Genomic DNA, 21,435 nt, shown 5'->3' with positions numbered 1-21,435 from the left:
CTTGAATTTTTAAACCTTTTTCCATCACTTATGTATTGTTAGCCTGAGGAAATTTTGTGACTTCTCTGGGCCTTGGAATTCATCATATGTAAAATAGAGAAAAACATAACCATCCCTTCAAAGGTTGGCTATGAGAAATAACTGAAGTATAAAGCTTTTTCTCTTAACCAGCAATCACAAAGTTGAGACTAAAGTAAAAAGAACATAAAAATCCACTTATATTAGGGTTAAAACACAAAAATTCTTAGATCTAACTATAGCAAAAGTAGTATAAGATTTATATGAAAGTTAATTTATAAGCTCTAAATGAAGTACATAAATAAACTTAATGATAAGAACTATTATAGAAAGGTTAGTACTTCCAAAATTAATACCTAAATGTTATAAAAATCAAATTTTCATCTTAATGGGCTTTTCTGTTTCACTATATAAAATGATTCTAGAATCTATATAGGGAAATAAATCTAAGAATAGCAAAGAAATGTATACATACTTAATAAAAAGAAGAGGGCAAAGTAGAAGACTCTCAGACACAAAGATAATTATAAAGTCACTGTAATAAAAAGTGTATGATATTAGCACAGGAATATATAAGTATATTAGCCATAGATGGCTGAGCATCCACAGAATGATCCAGTATATGTGGGGTTTTAATATAACATAGTAAGAAAGAGTGGATGATTTAATAAATAGTGCTAATACAATTGATTATCCATGTAGAAGGAAAGAGAATTGGATCCTTACTTTTTTTTTAAAGAAAATTATTGGAAGAAAATTTAAGAGGCTATTTGTATCAATTAGAAAGGAAGAAGATTTTCTTAAGTATGACATCACAGAAACCATTAAGGAAAAGTTAGATATATTTGGCTATTTGAAAATTGCTTATTTTTGCCTGGCAAAATGTAGCATAAACAAATTTGAAGATATGTCTAGAAGTTAAGTGTGGAGGTTTCATTTTTCTTGATCATTGCATGCAAATCCTTCCTGGCATTCACAGGATCACCTCACTGTGTAAAGAACAGTAAGGGAAATCTTAACTGTATCAATCAAACTATTAGAAGAGTTTCAAAGTTAAAATTTAAGCTTTTATTACCCAGAAATACCCTTCTAATGAAATGACACTTCTAGAAAAGCATGAGAAATCACTCCAATTCTTTATTTTAAAAATAAGTAAATAATAAGCAGAATGGTATTCGTTGGAAAAGATGAAGAGTTTAATAAAGCAAAGGAAACACAAAGGCAATGGAAATTAATTAATACATTCTCAAAATGTGCCCTCCTGGATCTTCTTTTCTCACCAGAAAGACAGAAGTTTATAAGGATCAACAGACTTGCACTTTGACCAAGAAGGAATTTTAGAAATGTGATGCAATGAGGAAAACATGCTGTTTTTCAGTCTCAGCCATGGCAATGAAAAATAAAATTCCAAAAACTATAATAGAGGCATGTCGCAGGATAAACACATGTAAATAACCACTTTTAGACTGCCCCTAAATTATAAACAAAATGTAGACATGGTCATAACTGAAATGTATCTTAAAAGTAGAGTTTGTTCTGATTAATGGAGAAAATTCTGTAGTATCACTACCAAAGGAAATTAGAAAAAAGAAGTCTCTCTCTCTCAGGAGGCCATGGTAACTGTGAGCTGAGATCATTTGTATGTGGTGGAACGTGGAACAGGAGATCATTCACATTTGAAGGACTTCAGTGCATGAATGCACTCGATCTGTCCCAGATGCATTTCATTAAGAGGGAATAAACTAGCTAACACTGCGCAAATCAAGTTCACTTAAGGTAATAGGTCAGGGGTGTTTCTCATGGTCTGTCTCTTTAATAGGGTATGTTTACAACACCAAAGTATCTAAAATGAAAAAGACAGAAAATGCCAAATGTTAAAGAAGATATGAAATCACCAGACATCTCTTTTATGTTGCTGGTGCTGGTGGGAGTATAAATTAGTACAATCGTGCTGAAAATCTAGCTGGCAGTTCAAAAGTTGAATGAACAAATGTTTGCGACTCAGTATTTTCACTCCTGTGTTTATATGGTCAACAGAAATGTGTATATATGTTCCCCAAAGAATGTGCCACCTAGCCTCTGGTATTTTGTTATTATAGCAGTCCTAAAAAAAACCAATATACATGTGTATTTAGTAAGTACCAAAATAAATGGGTAGCATTGTGGAAATACCAATTTGCCCTGAAATTAAGTTCTTAAGGCAGAAAATGTAAGAGCCTATACAGAAAATGGACTTTGAGGAGATGCTTTCTCATGGCCTTTTCTCTACCTCTCTAAATCTAGCCCAGCTCAACTACTGCCACCATGTAATGCTCTCTGCTGTTCTAGGTCACTCTAGCTCTCTTCTCGGGCTCTCTTGAGAACCTATATCTTAGATCACTGAAAATAATGCATTTTGCATCAGAACCTTGTTCTTTTCTGAACCCTATATTTAAAACAAAGATGAATACACCTGTCTATTTGAAGCTGGTGTGAAGGGAAGGCAGACACAGTCCCCTTGCTTGCTCACTTAGCCTGTCACTTATCTTGCCCTGGCACTCACGCCCACAGTGACACCTGGACACCACGGCATGGCTCTTTGGTTTCTTTCTTTCTCTTAATTATTTATTTTTTGATATATTGAAAACCATTCACCTTTATTTATCAAAACAAATTAAGTTTGTATATAGTCTGAATAAAACATTTCAAAATCCACTATATGTATACTGGTAAAAATGCAGATTATAAACACTCAATTCTGGTTCTTCTGATACTACCATCTATTGAGAGATTAGGATTTAAACCCCTTGATTTATATCAGACTTCATTATTATTTTAAGATATTCTCACAAGACAATAGATCTCATAGTAGAACTGAGTTTGAATTAAATAAGAAACCTTCCTCTCAGTCTGAGAATCTAAGTAGACAAACTACGTAAGGGGTGAAGTTCTGCCTGGAGTTGGTACGGTTTTGGCTTCATGGTTAACCCATACGTAGGCGTCAGGTCAAGCTCAACGCTGGGGCACTTTTTCAGCTTGAGCTGCTGCAGAACAGTGGTGATGAAAATGAATATCTCATTTCGTGCAACATCTTCTCCCAGACATTTCCGGATTCCCATTCCAAATATCAAAACTTTCTCAACAAGACTTTTATTCAGTTCTCTGTTTTCATTTAGAAATCTCTCAGGTCTAAATAAGTTGGGAGTATCCCAAATAGTTCTGCATAAAATAGAGGCAAATAACATTTAAAAAATCATTTTATCATTTCATAGTTTTTGCTCTTATTGCTAACTTTTCCACAATAATTTTGTTTTGCATGAAATATTTTAAGTTTGGAATATTCTTTATAAATTTTATATATATAAACATTTATATATAAAGTAGGTGTACATATATGTAAAGTATGTATACACAGATATGTATATATAATTATGGTGATATATGATTTTATATACATAATTATTACGGATATATATGTTACTTTTTCCTTTAATATTTGACAAACTTAGCTATCATAAATAGCTAATAGCTGTAATTATCCTTTTCACTAAAATGGCTTCTGATTCATTAAATAGTGAATAAAATAGTTGACAATTTATTTCCATTTTTAATTATTTTAGATTAAGAGGTCCACAAAATTCTCATATGAATATTCTGAAATTGAGAAATAAATAAAAAGCAATAAATGTTCTATCTGTTTTGTTTTAAGTAAAATAAATGAGAATGATGAGACTGTTTGAATTATATCTCTTACTCTGGTACAAATATGATTAGGAAATGTTCTTTGTATATAACAGAGAGGAGCTGGGTCTCCCCAAAGCAGCTCTGATTGAGGGGTTGCCCATAGTTCCCAAATTACTAGGCATCGGTTCTCTTTCTTACCTCCATCTTTTGTTACAGGCACCTTATTTGGCTTGCCCATGTGAAAACTAATGCTAGCATGTTTTCTAATACACCTTAAACCATGTGCCAGGGACTGACTTGCCTTCACAAAGAACTGGGCCTCTTTATGTGTGGATGTCACCTTCTCTCTAGAAGGAAAATTGGTTTCTCTCTACACCCTAGGTCACAGACCCACACAGTCTTCCAATACATTTTGCTTTGCTCTCATAATCTTTTAAATATTATTTGTTATTGCTAACCTTTAAAAATCAGATTTCATGTGAAAATTTGCATTTCCAAGTTCTGTTTTATAATTGTAAAAGCTGACAACATTGGGACAATGTCCTTGCCAACGGTTCATTCGGCTGAGTTAGATGCAGCATATGACCCCGTCCTAAATGCTGCACCAAGTGCAATTCGTTATTCTCCATTGCTCAGTAGGTGCCTGAGTTTGTAGCCTCTGGTTTAGATTAAACATGAATAATTCCCCATAATTCAAAGTCTTGAATTACACACTCATTTAGCTTAAACAAGTACCTCCATACAAATAGTATTACTTTAGTAGCACCTGTGTTAACTTCAGTCGTTTGAACATTACTCAATAATTCATAGGTTCACAAGTTCTTAAGATACTAGAATACTTAAGATTACACTGAGAACAAATGCCATTCAATTTACACTGACTGTATTTCTTCTTACAGAGCATATAAAAATGCTTACTTTTATTCAGTACAATCAGTGGGTGTTTCACCTGGCTGAGAATTTCTTTATCTGTAAAATGGGAATCTGATAACACCATTGCACAGTGTTACTGTGGAGGTTCAGGGTAGATACTTCAAGATTTTGTGCCTGGCACACAGTAGGGATCTATAAATATTAGCTGGAGTCATTATTTCCATTACCATCGCCACTGCCATTATCCTCACTTTCATTGCATGGGGTATCTTCATCTCAGCCCTTCCTTTTACAGCTGATATAGGTGAGCTTCTAAGTTCATTTTCTTAAACAAATATTTACTGAGGACCAATTATGTGCCAGGCAGTAGTCTACATGCTGAAGTAGAAGAAAAAGAAAAAAAAAAGCAACAATAAAAAGAACAAAAAAATCCCTGCTTTGTGGTTTACATTTCAGTGGAGGACTTTAGACTGCATTTCAAATATCAACTGGTCATAACCATGCAAAAAGGAAGCCCACAAAGTCCTTGGCACACACCTTTCCTAATGAGCCACTTATGACATTGGATTTGCCCTGAATTGAATTTTTCCTAAATTTGTATTAAGATACTACCTTTCTCATTATAGACAAGGATAGAAAACTGAACTTCGTTCCAACTTTTTTCCAAGAGAAAAAGGACTGAGATTGATTAAGAAGAATATAAATCTTTCCCAGATCAATAAATTGTAAACAACCACACAAGCAAATTTTATCTCAGGATGAATTTTAGTGACTTACTCATCATGGTTTACTTGATACATGTTAATAAAGATGCAAGTTTTCCTGGGAATGAAATAGCCATTCAAAGTAGTGTCTGCTGTAGTACTGGGAAAGCAAAATACAGAGTTACAGGGCAGCCTGTAAATTCAAATAGACCATCTCTAATCTGCTTCCCACAACTCACAGACTATATTTCTTTATGTCTTCTTAGTATAACATTATCTGTTTGTAAATCCTAATTCTTTCATTAATTAAAGCAATTTCCACCTCTCGTCAAATTAATAATTTAGCATTTTTCTTATATGTGTTAAACATATTATGCACTTAATATATTCAAGGCATTTCTATGAGCTAAAATTCTCACTAGAAAATTATCTTATTATTTTTATGACAGCGTAAGTAGCAGATCAAATTACACCAGGAAACTATTAAGGAAATTATTAAGTACTTTCTATAGACTCAATGTGTTAATGTGTATTTTCAAAGATTAGGAAAACAAATGTCACATGTCTTATAGTAAATGATAAAAAGAAAATGCAATTGAAACAAGGAAATATAAACTTTGATCACTGTTTTCAGGGACATGCCAGGTACATCTTGTATTTACTCTGTGAATTTTCTCTCCATTTTCTAGCTGTGAAGTGAAGGTGTTGGTTATGTTGGATGATCTCTAAGTTCATCTCTAAGTTGATCTCTGGAGTTAATGATTTATTTTTCTCAGTCTCAGACTAGAGCTCCTTCTGAAAACTGTCCACCTTTCACTTTTATAGTCCTATAATTATGCATGGGTTAGAATAAATCATGTTATGTTTCCCACATAGCACTCCCTTTCTCACTAGTTTGCCCTCACACTCCTTTATAGTAGGAGAAGCAGAGCATTCCCATCTGATGAGTTTGGGAGAAGGCAGTGGGCACATTTGTCTTAGCCACTTCTGGGCTCTCTCTTCAAATTAGCTGAACTGTAATAAAGATCTATCTCATCTACAATCACCAATGAGCTGAACTTAGCAGAACAGATTTTGTCCTTCCAGGAGAGACCTGAAGTTGTCCAACCCAGCCAGAGACTAGGTGGAGAAGTATGGCTACTTCAAGTGAGAAGTATTAGCAAGTCTACTTGAGCTAGCTCTAAGCCACATTGTACAAACTAGCTCGGATCATTAAAAAAGCTAATAATCTAATCCGTATCTGATCTATGTCTATTTTGTAGCTGGTACTGAACTTTGGCAAATACTATGAATATTATTGAATGCCCTCAAAACCCAACAAGGGGGAAGGCCAAACAAGCAATAGGCCTACTTTCTGGAAGGATTATTTCCTCTCATGCATAGATGCTCGCCTATCTCAATACATTCCTGTCCCACTCTGTGCATTTAGCTGCTCAGATTCTACTCAGATAAGAAGTTACATGCTGCTATTTTATGCAAATGTGGTATATAGAACTTTATTTCACTAACATTGAAATATAAGAGTAAATTCAAGGTTTTCTTTACCTACTGATATGTTCCTAAAACTTTGTGTATAAAAGTGGCTTTTTATATACTTTTTAAGAAACATATATATATATAAAATATTTATTATGATACTGTTTGGTCCTGTGCATATGTGTCTATGTGTATGTACATATGTCATATGTACCAGCAAACTTTTGCTGTTTTTACTTAAGATTATTTCATTTAGTTTATTTCAATTCATCTCATTTTAACATCTTGATACTTTGTGGGTTTTGATCTATTTTCCTTTTAAATCAGTAACAATAAACTTGCAGGTGTAGTAGAATAGATCAGTCCCAAATAACGTAAAAAGACTTTCTTGTGTGCACAGAAATTCTTGGCTTATATCATCACAGTGCTCTTGTTGGTCAATGCATTTGTTCTTTTAGTTTTAAATATTAATTTCTTTCTTTACTTTTAATAATATAATGAATGCCTCTGTCCTAATATATATTTCTCCCTATCAATTAGACCCTCAGATGAGTTTTCAGGGCCCTCATTTAGATGATCTCTTTTATTCCAAACCATGCCCATAAACTTGGCAGAGCCTCTGTGTTCCTGAGTACTTAGCAGAGGTGTAGATCATACTCTTATGAAGCGCCCAAAGTCACCTTACGAAAGTCATTGGAACAGAAGAGGTGCTTCTTTAAGTGTAGAAGTTTTTTTTTGTTTAAAAAAAAAAACAAAAACTTGCAGGTGAAATCTGCTTTAACTGAAAGAGGATTTGACACAGAAGCTAGAAGAAAAGGGATCATTGTGAAAAGATAGGCCTTGTGTGTGAAAAAAAGGAGAACTGAAGAGACAAAACCCTGGGAACTGCGTCACTGGCTGTCTGGCCTTGACTCTGCTCAGCCAGTGGCCTGGCTCTTTGGGACACTTCAGCCTGAGGGCACTGCCTGCTGTTGTGCCAATTGCTAAATGATTACGTCAGTTTCCCGGGAGAGAGAAAAATTCCCACTCCTTCACCATTTAAAGGGAGGAGAGAGAAAAAAACACTGAGAATTCTACTTTTTAAGACAATTTTAATTGTGGGAAACAAAACCAGATCAAAGTACCAGAACTTTGGTTTTCCACATACATATTTAATGAAGGCTATCTTCTTAACCTACGCTGGCATGCACATATGCTGGAGATAATGGAGCAAATTTCAGTAAGCTTTCAAATATCTCTAAATGAGCACTCTGTTTAATCTATTTGTAAAAGCATTGACTTCCTTAGTTTATTGTCCAGCAAAATTCTAGGCTACTGAAAATGAAGCCACATCAGCAGGAAGCTAAGGCTGCTCATCAGATGAAGTTAAGTGAGTTTGTATGACATTGCATAGCCGAATTACACTACGGTTAGGTTATCTATTTGTTTAGAGCTTCCATACCCTTTTCTCCCATATAAGGTGAAAATTAATGACATCATAGTTTAGTAATGGAAGGTGCTCACAAAATACGCTTTTGCTCTACACAAAAATTTATTAGAGGATTTCAAAATAAAAAGTAATACTAAAATAACAACATGCAATAGATTTTTCAGGCACTTTAAGTATTCCAATGTCTAAGATACCTCACTGTCCCCAGCCTACCATTGGTTGCTATTTCAAAGGAGAATCATGTGCTTACCAATGTGGAATAGTCAAAGGAATAAAGGAGACATGTCTGAATACTTCATTTATGAAAGCTTCTGTGTAGGGTAAAAATTTCCTGTCTTCAAATCTGGGTGGTCTCAGCCCAATGTTTCTACCTTAAGGAAAAGTATTTTTTTTTAATTTAATAAGAATAATAATAATTATAAGAATTACATTTTTCATTTGAAAACACGTTTACCAATTTCTTCTTGAATTTTGGCTTGAATATCTGGATAGTGTATCAAATAAAGAAAGCTCCAATAGAGACACGTTGATACTGTTTCAAACCCTGGAAAAGAAACAAGAGACCAAGTTTCATGGAAAAGGATTATCCGCAAAATTGGTATGCTCAATATACTTCATATCTGAGTGCTAAGAATCAGGAAAAAGGGATCTAAATACAACCAAAAATTAGTGGAATCACAATGAAATGATTACTATATATTAAGGTTGATTTCAAAATATAGTTATACCCTCTCACTCGTTAAGATAACCATTACTCAAAAGAACAGAAAATAAGTGTTGATGAGGATGAGGAGAAATTGAAACTGTTGGTGAAACTGTAAAACAGTGCAGCTATTATAGAAAAGAGTATGGAGGTTCCTCAAAAATTAAAAATAGCATTTCCATATTATACAGCAATGCTATTTCAGAGTATATGTCCAAAAGAATTCAAAATAGGACCTTGAAGAGATATTTGTACACCCATGGTTATTGCAACTTTATTTCTTATAGCCAAGATGTGAAAGCTAATATCCATTGATGGATGGATGCATAATAAAATCGTGGTACATATATACAATGAGATATTATTCAGTCTTTAAAAAGTAGATCCTGTCACATGCTATAACATGGATAAGCCTTGAGGACATTAGGCTAAGTGAAATAAGATAATCATTAAAGTACAAATACTATATGATTCCACTCATATGAGGTTTCTAAATTAGAATCATAGAAACAGAAAGTAGAAAGGAGACTGCCAAGGGCTGTGAGGCATAGGGGAAATTAGTCTTTAGTGGACATAGAATTTCATCTCAGTTTTTCAAGATGAAAATATCTAGAGATCTGTTTCAAAACAATATGAACATACTCAACAGTACTGAACTGTATACTTAACCCTTTTCACTCGCTCGCTTTTTTCTCATTATCCACTTGACATTAACCACACTAGACATCTGAGTGCAAGGGTTAAACATGTATATGACTGTAAATTTAATGCTACATATTTGTAAATGCAATTAAATATAAAATGTAAAAAATATATAGGTGTGAATTTTAAGACAAGTGGAAACATGTCACTTCATAATAAACACTATTGATGTGATAATAATAATAGCTATGACTTGTAATAATAACAATAATTACAAGAAGCTATTGAGCACTTACTCTGTTCCAGGAGTTCTCTCTCTCTTCCCGTTCCCTGATATGTGTGTGTATGTATAATTAATACAAAATCAAAAATTAATACAAATCAAAACAAATACTTCTGTTTGCAAAGAAAATTCAGGAACACAAATTTATAGATCCTAGAAACAAATAAACCCAATTACCAATAAAGATGGTTTAAAGAAGAAAAGGAAAAAAATAATTTTGAAGAATATTTTACCTAAAATGAAATTGCTAAAACACCTTTTGTTTGTTATACTAAGAAAATTTGTTTCCTACAATCTCATATCTTATAGTACCTATAATAAATTTAATGAGTAAAAATGATTTTTAAGAAACAACCAAGAAATTTAAGAATGAAAGTAATATGGTAGCAGGATATATTGGTCCAGTCTTTCTGAAAATGAATTCAGCAATGTGTATTAAAACTCAAGAATACTTTTAATAGTTGACCCAGAAATTCTACTTCTTAACATAAGGTTGTTTTTCCAAAGGAGGCAAAACTCATGTGCAAAGATGATCATCTTAACATTAGCACACCATCTGCATTTTCTATACAAGCCTGGAGTTGCAAACAATCAGGATGTCCACATGAGACCTGGCAACCGTGGTTGGATTTTAAAAGCATAGGGGTTCATGAAAAATGTTAGAAACATTTAGATGTAAATAACAATTATATTTAAATAAATTAAAGTACTTGATAATATAAAAATATATGTTAATATATGATAATAAAATTCCGTTTCATAAGAATACATAAAAACAATAACACTTTAAACAGATTAGGAGTAAATGTCAATGGGTTGGGCGAGGGCCTGAGAGTGGGGATAAAAGGTAATAAACAAACGAGGGCAGTCATTGCATGGACAACATGGAAATGCACCATGAATTGGGAGCTACTCTTCACTCAAGTCTCTGCTCCTGAGATCAAAATAAAGTTTTCTGAATGACATAGGAAGATAGCAGAATATCAAATTATTCACACAGTGTGAGATCAACTGCACAAAGTGGAAGAGAAAGAGGGAAATATTCTAAACTGTAAACAGTAGATAAGGAAAAAAACCCCAACCTATCTTTATTAGCCTTACATGTTGACAAATACTCTCACATACCAGCTCCAAAGAGGTCACTCACGGTGCTTATGATTTGATCATCATTTAAAGTGGCTGTTTTGGTAGCAGCGTATTTGTTGTGGCATGTATTAATCAGAGCATCAGTAATGTCTCGGATATGGTCCTGAGGAAACAAACCTTAGCACGATTATTCATCCCCATTTACATTTTGTATCACATATAAATCCTGTGCAGGAAGGGCCACGTCCCTATGTAGCTTGAAATGAACCCCATGAGTTTAGAAATATAAAGAATATAAATAGACCATTTTAAGCCCTGCAACTATTTTTGCCTGACAATCTTGAGAGTGTAAAATAAAAAAACTAAGTTACCAAACTCAATTTTCTACTTAGAACTTCTTTCAATAAAGAAATAAAGAGCACCTATGTCTGTAAGCACAATTTATTAAAAATGTCAGAATTAAAGATTAACTTATTATAGAGAGGTTGCTAGGTGAATATAAGTTTGTCCAAAGTCATTGTAAAAAAAATTACTTTTATGTGATCACCATAGGGAAAGAGATGGGGTTAGGGTATTTGAGGGAGTTGGAAGAAAAGCTTATATGAACTTTACAAATTCTAACACTTACTGTGCCTGATCTAGAGTCCCCATCTGGCACCTTGAAACAAATTGTCTTCTGCCTATTGTTTCACTGGGGAGACTCAACTCCTCCTACTTCTTCATTTGCTCAATTATCCACTTCTCCATGTTTTATTTATTTTTGTCCTGCTGCCCTCATCTCAGCAAATCCCTCCCCTCCATCATCAACTAAGATTTTTTTTCTAGTATATATATATTTCAAGAGAGAAGTTTGCTCCTCTGTAGACCATCAGAATGAGCCAAAAACAATTCAATGGCTTAACAAGGAAGGTCCACTTCTGCCATCTGGAAAAACTTAATGCATGTATTATGATCTCAAAATTCATTTCTCTATAGCAAAGGAACCCACGTAAAAAAAAATAAGGGAAAATTGGACGCTTCTTATAGGATATTCTTTATAATTAATCAAAATACTCTCTGATAAAAATATGCTGATACTTTTGGGACTTTTAAGTCTGAGACTTCATAATATCAGTTGTGAAATGGGAGAGACAAAAGAATTGGTTGAATTCTTCAAGTAACTCACATATTGATCATTTTTTATCAGGCAATTATAGATTCATAATTCAGGTATGTGCCTTATTTACACTGAGGAAGTTTCTGCTTCTGGGGAAAAGTTTCTGAGAATCAAAGAATTCAGAGCTCTTAGGGTTTTCACATGAAAACAGTAATACTGCCCTATGATCTCACTATCTGGACCTCAAATTTACTAATAGCTTGGGCAAGTTTCATTAGAATTAAGGAACAATACAACTTTCTTGGTATTCAACGTATCTCATCATTATTGTTTGCTTCTCACCAAAACTTTGTCCTGGTATTTACTTAAATTCTTACCTTATCATATGTGGTAAGATGATCTTGTACATGTTTTCCAATAAACTGATTCAGGGCCTGATAAAACTCCCGGGGAGCATTTATAATCCGCAGTGGAAGGTAGCGGAAACATGGTATGAAATCGGCAGGATTAGCTATACTAGAGGCCTTGAGTAAGTCATCATTTGTTTTAACTATCCTAAGAAACTCCTCATCACTGTGGTCATATCTCTTGCCAAAACAAAGGGCACAGACAACGTTGGCCACCGCACAGGTGATGGCACTTCTGGGCTCAAAGCTGCCATTCTTGGAAGTCAAGTCTACAAAGACTTTCACCAGCTCAGAAGCTTCCTCGGTGACATGTTCCTCAAGTAAGCAAGAGCAAGTGGAGGATTTTGCTTCCGCTTTAGAAAAAGTTCGTAAAGCATTAGAGGCAATTTTTTTATGAACCTTCCAACTCTCTCCATAGTTCACTGAAAATGAAAGACTCTTTCCTTCTGCCAGGAAAGAAAATGTGTGCATGTTAGGTCTGCCTGCAAACTGCTCTCCATCTTTCAGTAGCACTTGCTTCACCATTTCCACGCCATTCACCACCACGACAGGCACCATGCCAAGTTTGAGGAGAAAGACATCTCCGTATTTCTTCCTCATCTCCATGAATGTAAGGTAAGGATGATCTCCAAGCTGGAGAAGATTTCCTATGATGGGGAAGGACGGTGGGCCAGGAGGAGACACCTGCTTTCTGCCCTTGCTCCTGAGTGCTCTTACAAAAATAAAAACCGACATCAAAATTATAAGAGAAATGGCCAGCTCTCTGGGAGTGACTGCCAGGTTGAATATCATTTTCAGGAATAAAGTACCTAAAACAGAAAAATTAAATGTAAACTTTATTTTGTAGTTCACAATGTTGACTAAACATTCTTTCTCCCTTTAATTGTTTAGACACAAAGTAGAGACTGTACTTAGTGAAAAGCTATTCTTAACTGATGCACTAAGAGGGCAAAATCAAATTCTTATAAAACGAATGTCATCTTTATCCCAATTCTGTTCTTTTCATATTTCTAACCACCAGGCCTAAATCCCACTATATAATTCACTGACCATAGAGGAAGGAGAGGACAATTCAACGTAGAAAGTGGTGATTTGGAAAAGGATTGAGGCTGTAGAAGCTGACTCCACACTCGTTAGCTAGGTGACCTTAGTGCTTCTACTTAACCTCAGTGCCTCCTAGTTTTCTCATCTAAGGATCTACCTAACAGAACTAGCCACACATTCTTTTCAACAAATATTTACTGTACCCTGCAAAGTCAAGTGCTAAAGATACAAAGCAAAAATTCACAGACTAATGAGGAATACACAAAAATAAGGTTACAAAATAGAATGTGCTATAAGAGAATTGGGTGCAGAGTGGTCTGCCATTGCTTGAGGATCAAATTAGACCATAATTTAAAAAGAGTATTTGGTAAATTATACGCTTTTTTAGTGGATCTCTGATTGGCTCTTTGCCTACCCCCTCTCTCCTTGGACTTTCCAGGCTTCTTATTATGGTGACTTTCTAAGCTATGTTTCTGCTTAGCTTAAAAAGTCACCCTAAGAATGTGTGATTGACCCAAGAATGAGCCACTAGCCCAAGATGAATCTTCCTTGGAAGTAGGGAACGGGACTGTGGAAGATCATCCTCTCTTTGGGTGGCTAGATCTATAAAATTTTTGTTCTGAAGGTATGATTTGGAGGAGTTTCATCCATCAGGTGGACCTGAGGAACCATAAAAAGAAGTCTGAGAGGTACATGAAGTAGAAAGGAAAAGAAACAAGAGATAAAGTGAGGGGTCATGAGCTTATGTTCACTACTTCTAGTATCTTCAGGAGACCCAGGTGAACTCTTATTATTAAGTTGAAGTCTTTCTTGCTTAAACTAGTTATAATTGGTTTTTATTACTTGCCACCAAGAGGATACTAACTAAAAAATTAAAAATTAAAAAATAAGAAACATTTATATACATACAGAATATTTTTGTGAGCTATTGCATATATTGGTAACTATAGAGGAAATATAAACATTTCTCTTAAAATAAAATACAAGTAAATTGTTCACACTTCTCAAATTACTTACAGAGACAAATAACATTGATTGGCAGTATACTCTTTGGCTAGTATAAATGTCCAGCTGTCTTTGATTTTTGAAAAGATAACACTTGATTTCTTCTGAGCTTTAAAAATAATGTATCTTAATAAACTGAAAATCATTCTCACAAACAGCAATGAATTTGTTTTCTAGTTCAAATGAGAATGACAGGGTGGTAAAAGCCATTGCACTTTGTTCTCAAATAAAAAGCACCCAGAGTCAAAGGAATGTTTCTCTTAAAGCTCTTACTCAGCATAAACAGCTCCCACTCTTAATATGTAAACACCTTGTCACCTGCCTTATCTGATTGCTTCTAAACATGTTTTGCAGAGTGCTGATTTTATACAATCTCTCCCATTAATAATAATTACTATCACCCGCTAGATACAGCACCAAGCAAAGTCTGCACTGTCTTTCAAAGCTCACATTTCTGGGAGGGATTAAATCACCCCGCTGTGGAGAGGCTTGGAGAGATAAAGTCATTTTCCCCCATTTATTTCCTATATTTTTGAACTTAATAATGAATCAACAATTAGTTACCTCTAGTGCTTGCTTTTTTATAAAATTCAATATTTCTTGGGCATATACTAAAAAATTGCCAGTTTGCACATGGACAATAATCAGCTGCATTTCCAAAGCAAAGCAGTGCGTAGGCGAAAGGTGCATGTGGCTACAAGAACATAAGACTCAGAAAGATGACTCTCTCCCTCCCTCCTCTTCCTCTACTGAGCTGTGAGACTTCTGTTAATTTGCAATCTCTCTTGCCCTCAGTTCCCTCATCTGTAAAATAGTCATATCAGAGTAGAAGATTTCTAAGTCCAGTTCCAGCCTTAAACAATCATAGCTAGAAGAAAAAAACAGAGCAGAAGCCAAGTGTAATGTACATGGTTAATTGCCTGATGCTACTATTTTGCCAGAGTCACCAGAACAGTTAATACTTCCTCAGCAAATGTAAGTAACTGTGTGATCACCCTGGATTCTTTTTCAGCCTGGGACCTTCTCATTTCTTTTATGAAATTCTCTTTGGCAGTTTACCAGGCTGAGACTCATTGTCAACTTTCCCAGCAACTTTGTTGGAAAACTCTGAAGGCACATTCTGTTCCTAGTGTTTTCAGAGTGAACTCACTCTGAGGACAGAGGAGATAAGTTTCCCTAAGGGTAGGCTGCTACACCACTGAGGATTCAAAGTGAATCCTAACCAATTTAGACAAAAGGTTGGTCCGAAGAATGTATATAGGTTGAAGGTTTTTGTTCTGATTCAAAACCTGGGCGCACGCATTAGACCTTCCGAAGGAGCTATGAAACAACAGCAATGTCCACATGGACGAATGAAATAAAAATCTCTAAGGGAAAATGAATTTTTTCTAACGCGTCTCAGTGTGACTAACAGCCATTTCAGGTTGAGGACCTTTTTTAAGGGAAAATAACTTGCTAGGGTGATCATCCAACAGTCTCAAAGAATCCACTCAGCCCAATGACAATGAGGCTTGCAAAGCTCACCTGTGCCCAGAAATCCCACTGGTCAGTGCGAGGAATCTGGTGGAGGAATCTAAAGACAGAGAAGGATTTTGGCAAAGCTGGGTATGTCTCAGACACAGAAACAGTCTCTGCCACGGCAACAGTGGGTCCCAGAACCTCCCTGGCAGAAAAAGGCTTGGAGAGAGAAGAATATCCTGCCTTGGAAGGCAGGGGCTGGGTGGACCTTGGACCTGTGTGGGGAGGAGTTTGCAGCTGGAACTTGGCATTTGTGAGCAAGAGGGAGGGATGCAGAGGTTTCCGTGGCCAGGATTGGGTCTGGGAAGCTGGGGAATTTCACTGTGAGTGGAGCCAGAGAGATGATGGCCGAAGCAAAGCATTCTGGAAGAGGAAGTCGGATGGAAATTGATCTTTGAAGAAAGCACGGCAGAAGGTAAATGGAAAGACAAAAGCATTTTTAAATTGCTGGTTACAAACAGAGGTAAGGTCGAAAGATATAAGCAATGAGCAGGGGAAGAAGAAAAGGCAGATGTGTTGCAGAGACATTGCTTTGCTGTGAGTCTCAAATTCCCTCTCGCCAAAGCGCTGCGGAACTTTGGCACCAGGAAAATGTGCTCTGTTCTCTGGGCTGTCAGCAAGCGCAGGGCAGGAAGATGAATGAAATGAAAATTGATGGGGTCTACTTTCTCAGGTGGGTTTGGTAAATTTCTCTGGGATTCTTTACCAACCAGGCAGATCTGTATTTCTACAACTGGAACAGTTAACTTCTGTGCATAATATTTACAGCTTTTGGTTTGAGAAAATATTCCTATCTGGGCCAAGGCACTTTTCCCAATCTGAATAAATGCCAGTTTTTCTAATTGAGTTTTTCTACGTGACTAGGTAAATGACTTGTGGATTTCAGCCATTTTCCTGTTGGGGAATCTGCAACTTATTACATAATAGACTTTTTAAATAAAACTTTGTGGAGTGTCTGGCTCCATAGATATTTGAGATTGTCAAGGTCAGATTTAATGAGATTGCCCAAGAATGACCATTTGTAGGCAGTATGTTCTCACATATGGAAGAAGGCAAGCCTCCAAAGTGAATGCTGAACCTAATATATTCCCTCAAGGGTAACCATCAGGCCATAAGCTATGATACCATGTTCAACAGTACCATGGATTTCTAAACTTCTAAACTTCAAAAGGCATACATCCAAAATAAATTCTAAGAAGGGCTTACAGAACATTCATAGGAATGTTCTGACCCACTGGCAGAAATCTTGCTAATTGCCATTTAATCCTGTCATACCTCTCTACTGAAAAAAATGTTTACTTCTAAAGTTTTTCCATGAAGTATCTCCTCTAATATAACTAATACCTCTAATACCAATCCAATCAATATTGGGATTGATATTAGGTAGCCATATCAAATTATTTTTGCAAATACTTATTATTATAGAAAATTGATAATAATTGCCAAGCAATGTGTTATTTGAAAGGTTTGTTAGGAGTGGGTGATGAGAATTGTCTTGCATTCCCATTGGTTAAGAGGGAAATTCTTCCCACAATCATAACTGTGATGGTTAAGATTTATTGTGTGTTTACAAGGACTAGGCATTTTAAAGTACTTTATATTTCAGTTATTTCTCATACTCAAACTTTGAAAGGATTGCTATATTTTTCTCTATTTTTTTTCTGAAGAAATCTGAAGCCCAGAGAAGTTACAAAGTTTCCTCAGGCTAACAGCATGTACATCATAGAAAAAGATTGAAAAATCAAGTAGTTTAGTGCCTGTACCCTCTACCTCTGATTATATCACATTCTAGTGGAGAATTCTTCAGCAGAAACCTGAAATTTCTACTAACAATAGCCATCCTTACTTATATGACTTCAAATATAAGAAATGATCACATAAGATACATGGGGCCACTCCTCCAAATGAGGTTATAGATCATGGGCTCTACTCATGCACTGAATGACCAGGGATGGTGCATTAGCTTCTTAGCGTTGCTATAACAAATTACCACAAATTTGGTGAGTTACAAGAAATTTATTAACTCATAGTCTGGAGGCCAGAAGTCTGAAATCAAGATGTTATTAACAGGGCTTCACTCCCTCCAAAGACTATAAGGATGGATTTTATCTTGCCTCTTTCAGCTTTGGGTGGTTTCAGGTGTTCCTTGGCTGTGGCTGCATAACTCCAATCTCTGTCCAATGCTTTATGTGGCTTCTTCTCCAGTTTCTCCTTTGTGTGTCTCTTGCAAGTACTCTTCTTATTAGAGTCAGGACCCATCCAGATAACCCAGGATGATCTCATCTCAAGATCCTTGACTTAATTACATCTGCTAAGACCCTTTTGTTCAAATAAGGCCACATTCACTGGGTATGGGCTGTGGTCATATCTTTTTGGAGGCAAACATTCAACCTGTGCAGGTGGGATACCACAATTGCAACCATTGGCCCATGGTTGGAGAATTGAAGTCAATTCATTCAGATTATTGCCTGTTTTTCTTCTTGTTTTTCCTGTGGGAAGCAGTTTAGCAAATTCTTTGAAGCTGTATTTCCAGGGATCAAATGTGAGCTCTGTTATTAATATCTCATATGTTAATATTCAAAGTTTGTAAACCTTTCTCTACCTTGATAGTCCTTATCTGTAAAATGAGGACTTTTAGCAGTACCTACCTTAGAGATTAGTTAAAAGAATAAAAATTACTTAATAACTGTAAGGCACAATATCTGACCCATTATAATTATTTAAAAAATGTTAATTTCTGTCCATAGAAGAGGAATATTCTACTCTTAGAGATTAAGGGGGGTGCTCTACAAAGAAGGTGATATTTGAAATAAATGTAAAGTGTAAATGGAACTTACTAGATGGGTAGGAATGGAGAGATGCTAACAGAGAGGAGCATTGAAAAAGCAGAAAGGTTTCAAAGAGCTGGGTCTGGTTAAGAAATAAAGTGAGATGCAGGAGGTGAGCCTTGAAAAGTCTTTGTAAGCCAGAACCCCTGAATGATTCCTGAATTTTCTGTCTCCCTTATAAGCCACAGCTAGTGACTTGGTCCTGTGGATTCAACCATCTATATACGCGGTATTTCTCACTGTTCTGGCCTCTTTATTCCCAATTGCCATTACTTAAACCTGGTCCCCATCAAATTTATTAGCTTTCTATATCAGTTACGATTGCACTTGGCAGCCATTATGAATAACAGCAACAAAATTAAAATACCTTACGTAAACACAATTTGTGTTTCTTACACAACAAAATGCCTGAAGTTAGGTGATGGCTTCCATTGGTTCAGCAGCTCCATGGCAACTGGAACAATGTCTCTGCCATTCCTTAGGTCTTTCCCTTTGGTTGCTGTGTCTGGTTGCTGTAGCTCCAGCCATAATATCCATGTTCCACACAATAGCAAGGGGAAGAAACAATGTCAGCCACATCTGTACCATATCTGTACTATAGTACATCTGTACTATAATTTAAGCAACTTGAGTTTTCCCAAAAACCACCAGTAGACTTCTGCTTACATTTTATTATATCAGAGAAGATGGCAACGCATTTGGCTCACACTACTTCCAGTTCAAAGAAAAGAAGGTGCAGTTAGTAAGAAAGGGGAGGGGGTAGGCTGGGTAATAGGAGTAAGTAACATGCCTTCTGTGCTTCAGCTCTAGTGGGCTTGTCTCTAGTCCATCCCCCAGTCATAGTCCACTCTGCTGGCTAAGCAGCTTTCAAATAGACAAATCTGATCATATTGCTTTATTAATTTCCCCCAGCAGGCAAGAGTGCTTTCTGCATGTAATTCAGTATCATATATGACTAACTCTCATCTACCTTCCCAATGTCATCTATTGCTATTTATGCCTTTACATGTTGTACCGTGTCTCCTCTGATTCTCTCTCCTTCCTCTTAGTCAGTACAGACCTATTATTTTCCCCAAAGTTTTAAGTTCTACCTTGCCATATGCCTTAGTAGTCAAAGTTCCCCTTTCCTGGCATGTCCTAACATGCCACACTATAGACCTCAAAAATGCCAGCCTTCAAGACTTATTTGACTGTATGACGCCTGCTCTTGCTGGCTCCCTTTTCCCTTCCACGGCTGTTAGAGTGAACACTGTGGGGTCTTGCCCAGAGCTGCTGTTCATGATCAACACATACATCTAGGCAGCTGCTGGGAATTTTTGTCGCTGATGGCTCTCAACTACATCCCCCGGGAAATTTTGCTCGTGGTGTCAGGGCACTCCCTCCCTCAAGACGTTCCTCCTTTTCAGGTGGCCTGCAGACAGTGGGTGGCTGATGCAGAGATACAAAGGCCCTGATACTGTGACTCAATTTGAGACAGCTGTGAGGGCTCATTCTACCTCCATAACTCCCCAGAGGATGGATGAAGATATTGGTTGCACCTGCATCTATATACATTCTGGCTCAAGTTCATCCTCTACCCGAATATGATAGTCCTCCTGAATAAAATATCTGCATAGAAATTCCCATTCATAATCTGTTTCCAAAAAACCCAGTAGAACGCAGCTCTATTGGTATCTATGACAAAGTAAGTATAATCTTTGGGCCAATACTGGCCATTAGGGTTGTTTAACATTTTCATAAACTTACTACCTTCTGCAGTCAGCTCTACTATACAAGTTTGAACTTGCACTACACTGAAGGATTCATCATTTCTTACTTTTCTTAAAAACATAAAATAGTACCAAATTTTTACATGTCTGTTTAAAAGTAAAACTTTTCCTTCTATATTTTACTTAAATGTAATACAATATAAATTTTAATTTATCGGTATTTACTTCATTCCTGGAGAATCTAATTTTCTATTGCAGAAATCATACTAATAATTTTGCCTTCACTTGAACAACATTTGGTCTGTGGCATATTCTGCACTGTGCTAAACTATGTACTCAGTCTTAATCTCTACAAAGTACAAATATTTTCTTACAAATACCGTATAATTTTCATTCTGATAAGTTTCACATTGGTAGTGTGAAAAATTACTAATGAACATTGCACATATTGAGAGTGAAGGCAGAAAAAGAAACACAACAGTGAGTTCCACTGAATGCCCATTTACATTTTAAATAATAAACAACATACATAAGATGTCCTTAGAAAACAGAAAATGAAGTCAGTATTAATGAATTTCTCTTTAATGTCTCATATACATGTGTTCAGGTTTGCCAAAATAAGTTATAATCACATATATTGGCTTGTGATGCAGTTTAAATCTAATACATGGGTCCATAGCAAAGAAAACAACAATTCTATTTACAATCGTATCAAAAAGAATACAATACTTAGGAAGTGAAAGATTTGTGCCTTGATTATATAACATTACTAATAGAAATTAAATAAGAAACAAATAAATGGAAAGGCATCTCAAGTTCATGGATGAAAATCCCAATGCTGTTTTTTGCAGAAATAGAAAAGTCCGTCCTAAAATTCATATGGAATTACAAGGGACCCTGAAGAGCCAAAACAATCTTGAAACAGAAGTGCAAAGCTGGAAGTCTCATACT

At 35.8% G+C, this 21,435-nt stretch overlaps 2 protein-coding genes across 2 annotated transcripts in view; one reads left to right on the top strand and one right to left on the bottom strand.

Annotated features, from left to right (window-relative positions):
• Nucleotides 1–1,132: 1,132 nt before the first annotated feature.
• CYP1D1 (cytochrome P450 family 1 subfamily D member 1) lies at nucleotides 1,133–16,157 on the bottom strand. Its single transcript, XM_012770891.3, has 7 exons — nucleotides 15,954–16,157; nucleotides 12,351–13,189; nucleotides 10,917–11,040; nucleotides 8,618–8,707; nucleotides 8,414–8,534; nucleotides 5,332–5,418; nucleotides 1,133–3,216 (listed from the first exon to the last, which is right to left on the bottom strand). Exons 2-7 carry the CDS (start codon nucleotides 13,170–13,172, stop codon nucleotides 2,916–2,918), a joined length of 1,545 nt encoding a protein of 514 aa, XP_012626345.2. The 5' UTR covers nucleotides 13,173–13,189; nucleotides 15,954–16,157; the 3' UTR covers nucleotides 1,133–2,915.
• A 116-nt stretch (nucleotides 16,158–16,273) lies between these two features.
• The window catches only part of LOC105874767 (aldehyde dehydrogenase 1A1), a 127,678-nt gene continuing 122,516 nt past the window's right edge, over nucleotides 16,274–21,435 (top strand). Inside the window, exon 1 of the mRNA XM_012770892.3 lies at nucleotides 16,274–16,362. The gene's annotated coding sequence lies outside the window, so the exon portion shown is untranslated. The remainder of the gene's footprint in view (nucleotides 16,363–21,435) is intronic.

Source organism: Microcebus murinus, chromosome 12 (assembly GCF_040939455.1).
Source record: "Microcebus murinus isolate Inina chromosome 12, M.murinus_Inina_mat1.0, whole genome shotgun sequence".
NCBI lineage: Eukaryota > Metazoa > Chordata > Mammalia > Primates > Cheirogaleidae > Microcebus > Microcebus murinus.
This window is presented reverse-complemented; position numbering and strand designations above follow the sequence as displayed.

Bases quoted from the DNA above. Each gene is read 5' to 3' on its own strand.
- CYP1D1 (XM_012770891.3), bottom strand. From the start codon at position 13,172: ATGATATTCAACCTGGCAGTCACTCCCAGAGAGCTGGCCATTTCTCTT. The intron at 8,708-10,916 runs GTATGTGAGAGT...TTTCTTTTCCAG, and splicing joins GAGTGACCTCTTTGGAGCTG to GGTTTGAAACAGTATCAACG. The intron at 8,535-8,617 runs GTAAACGTGTTT...CTTTTCCTTAAG, and splicing joins CAAAATTCAAGAAGAAATTG to GTAGAAACATTGGGCTGAGA.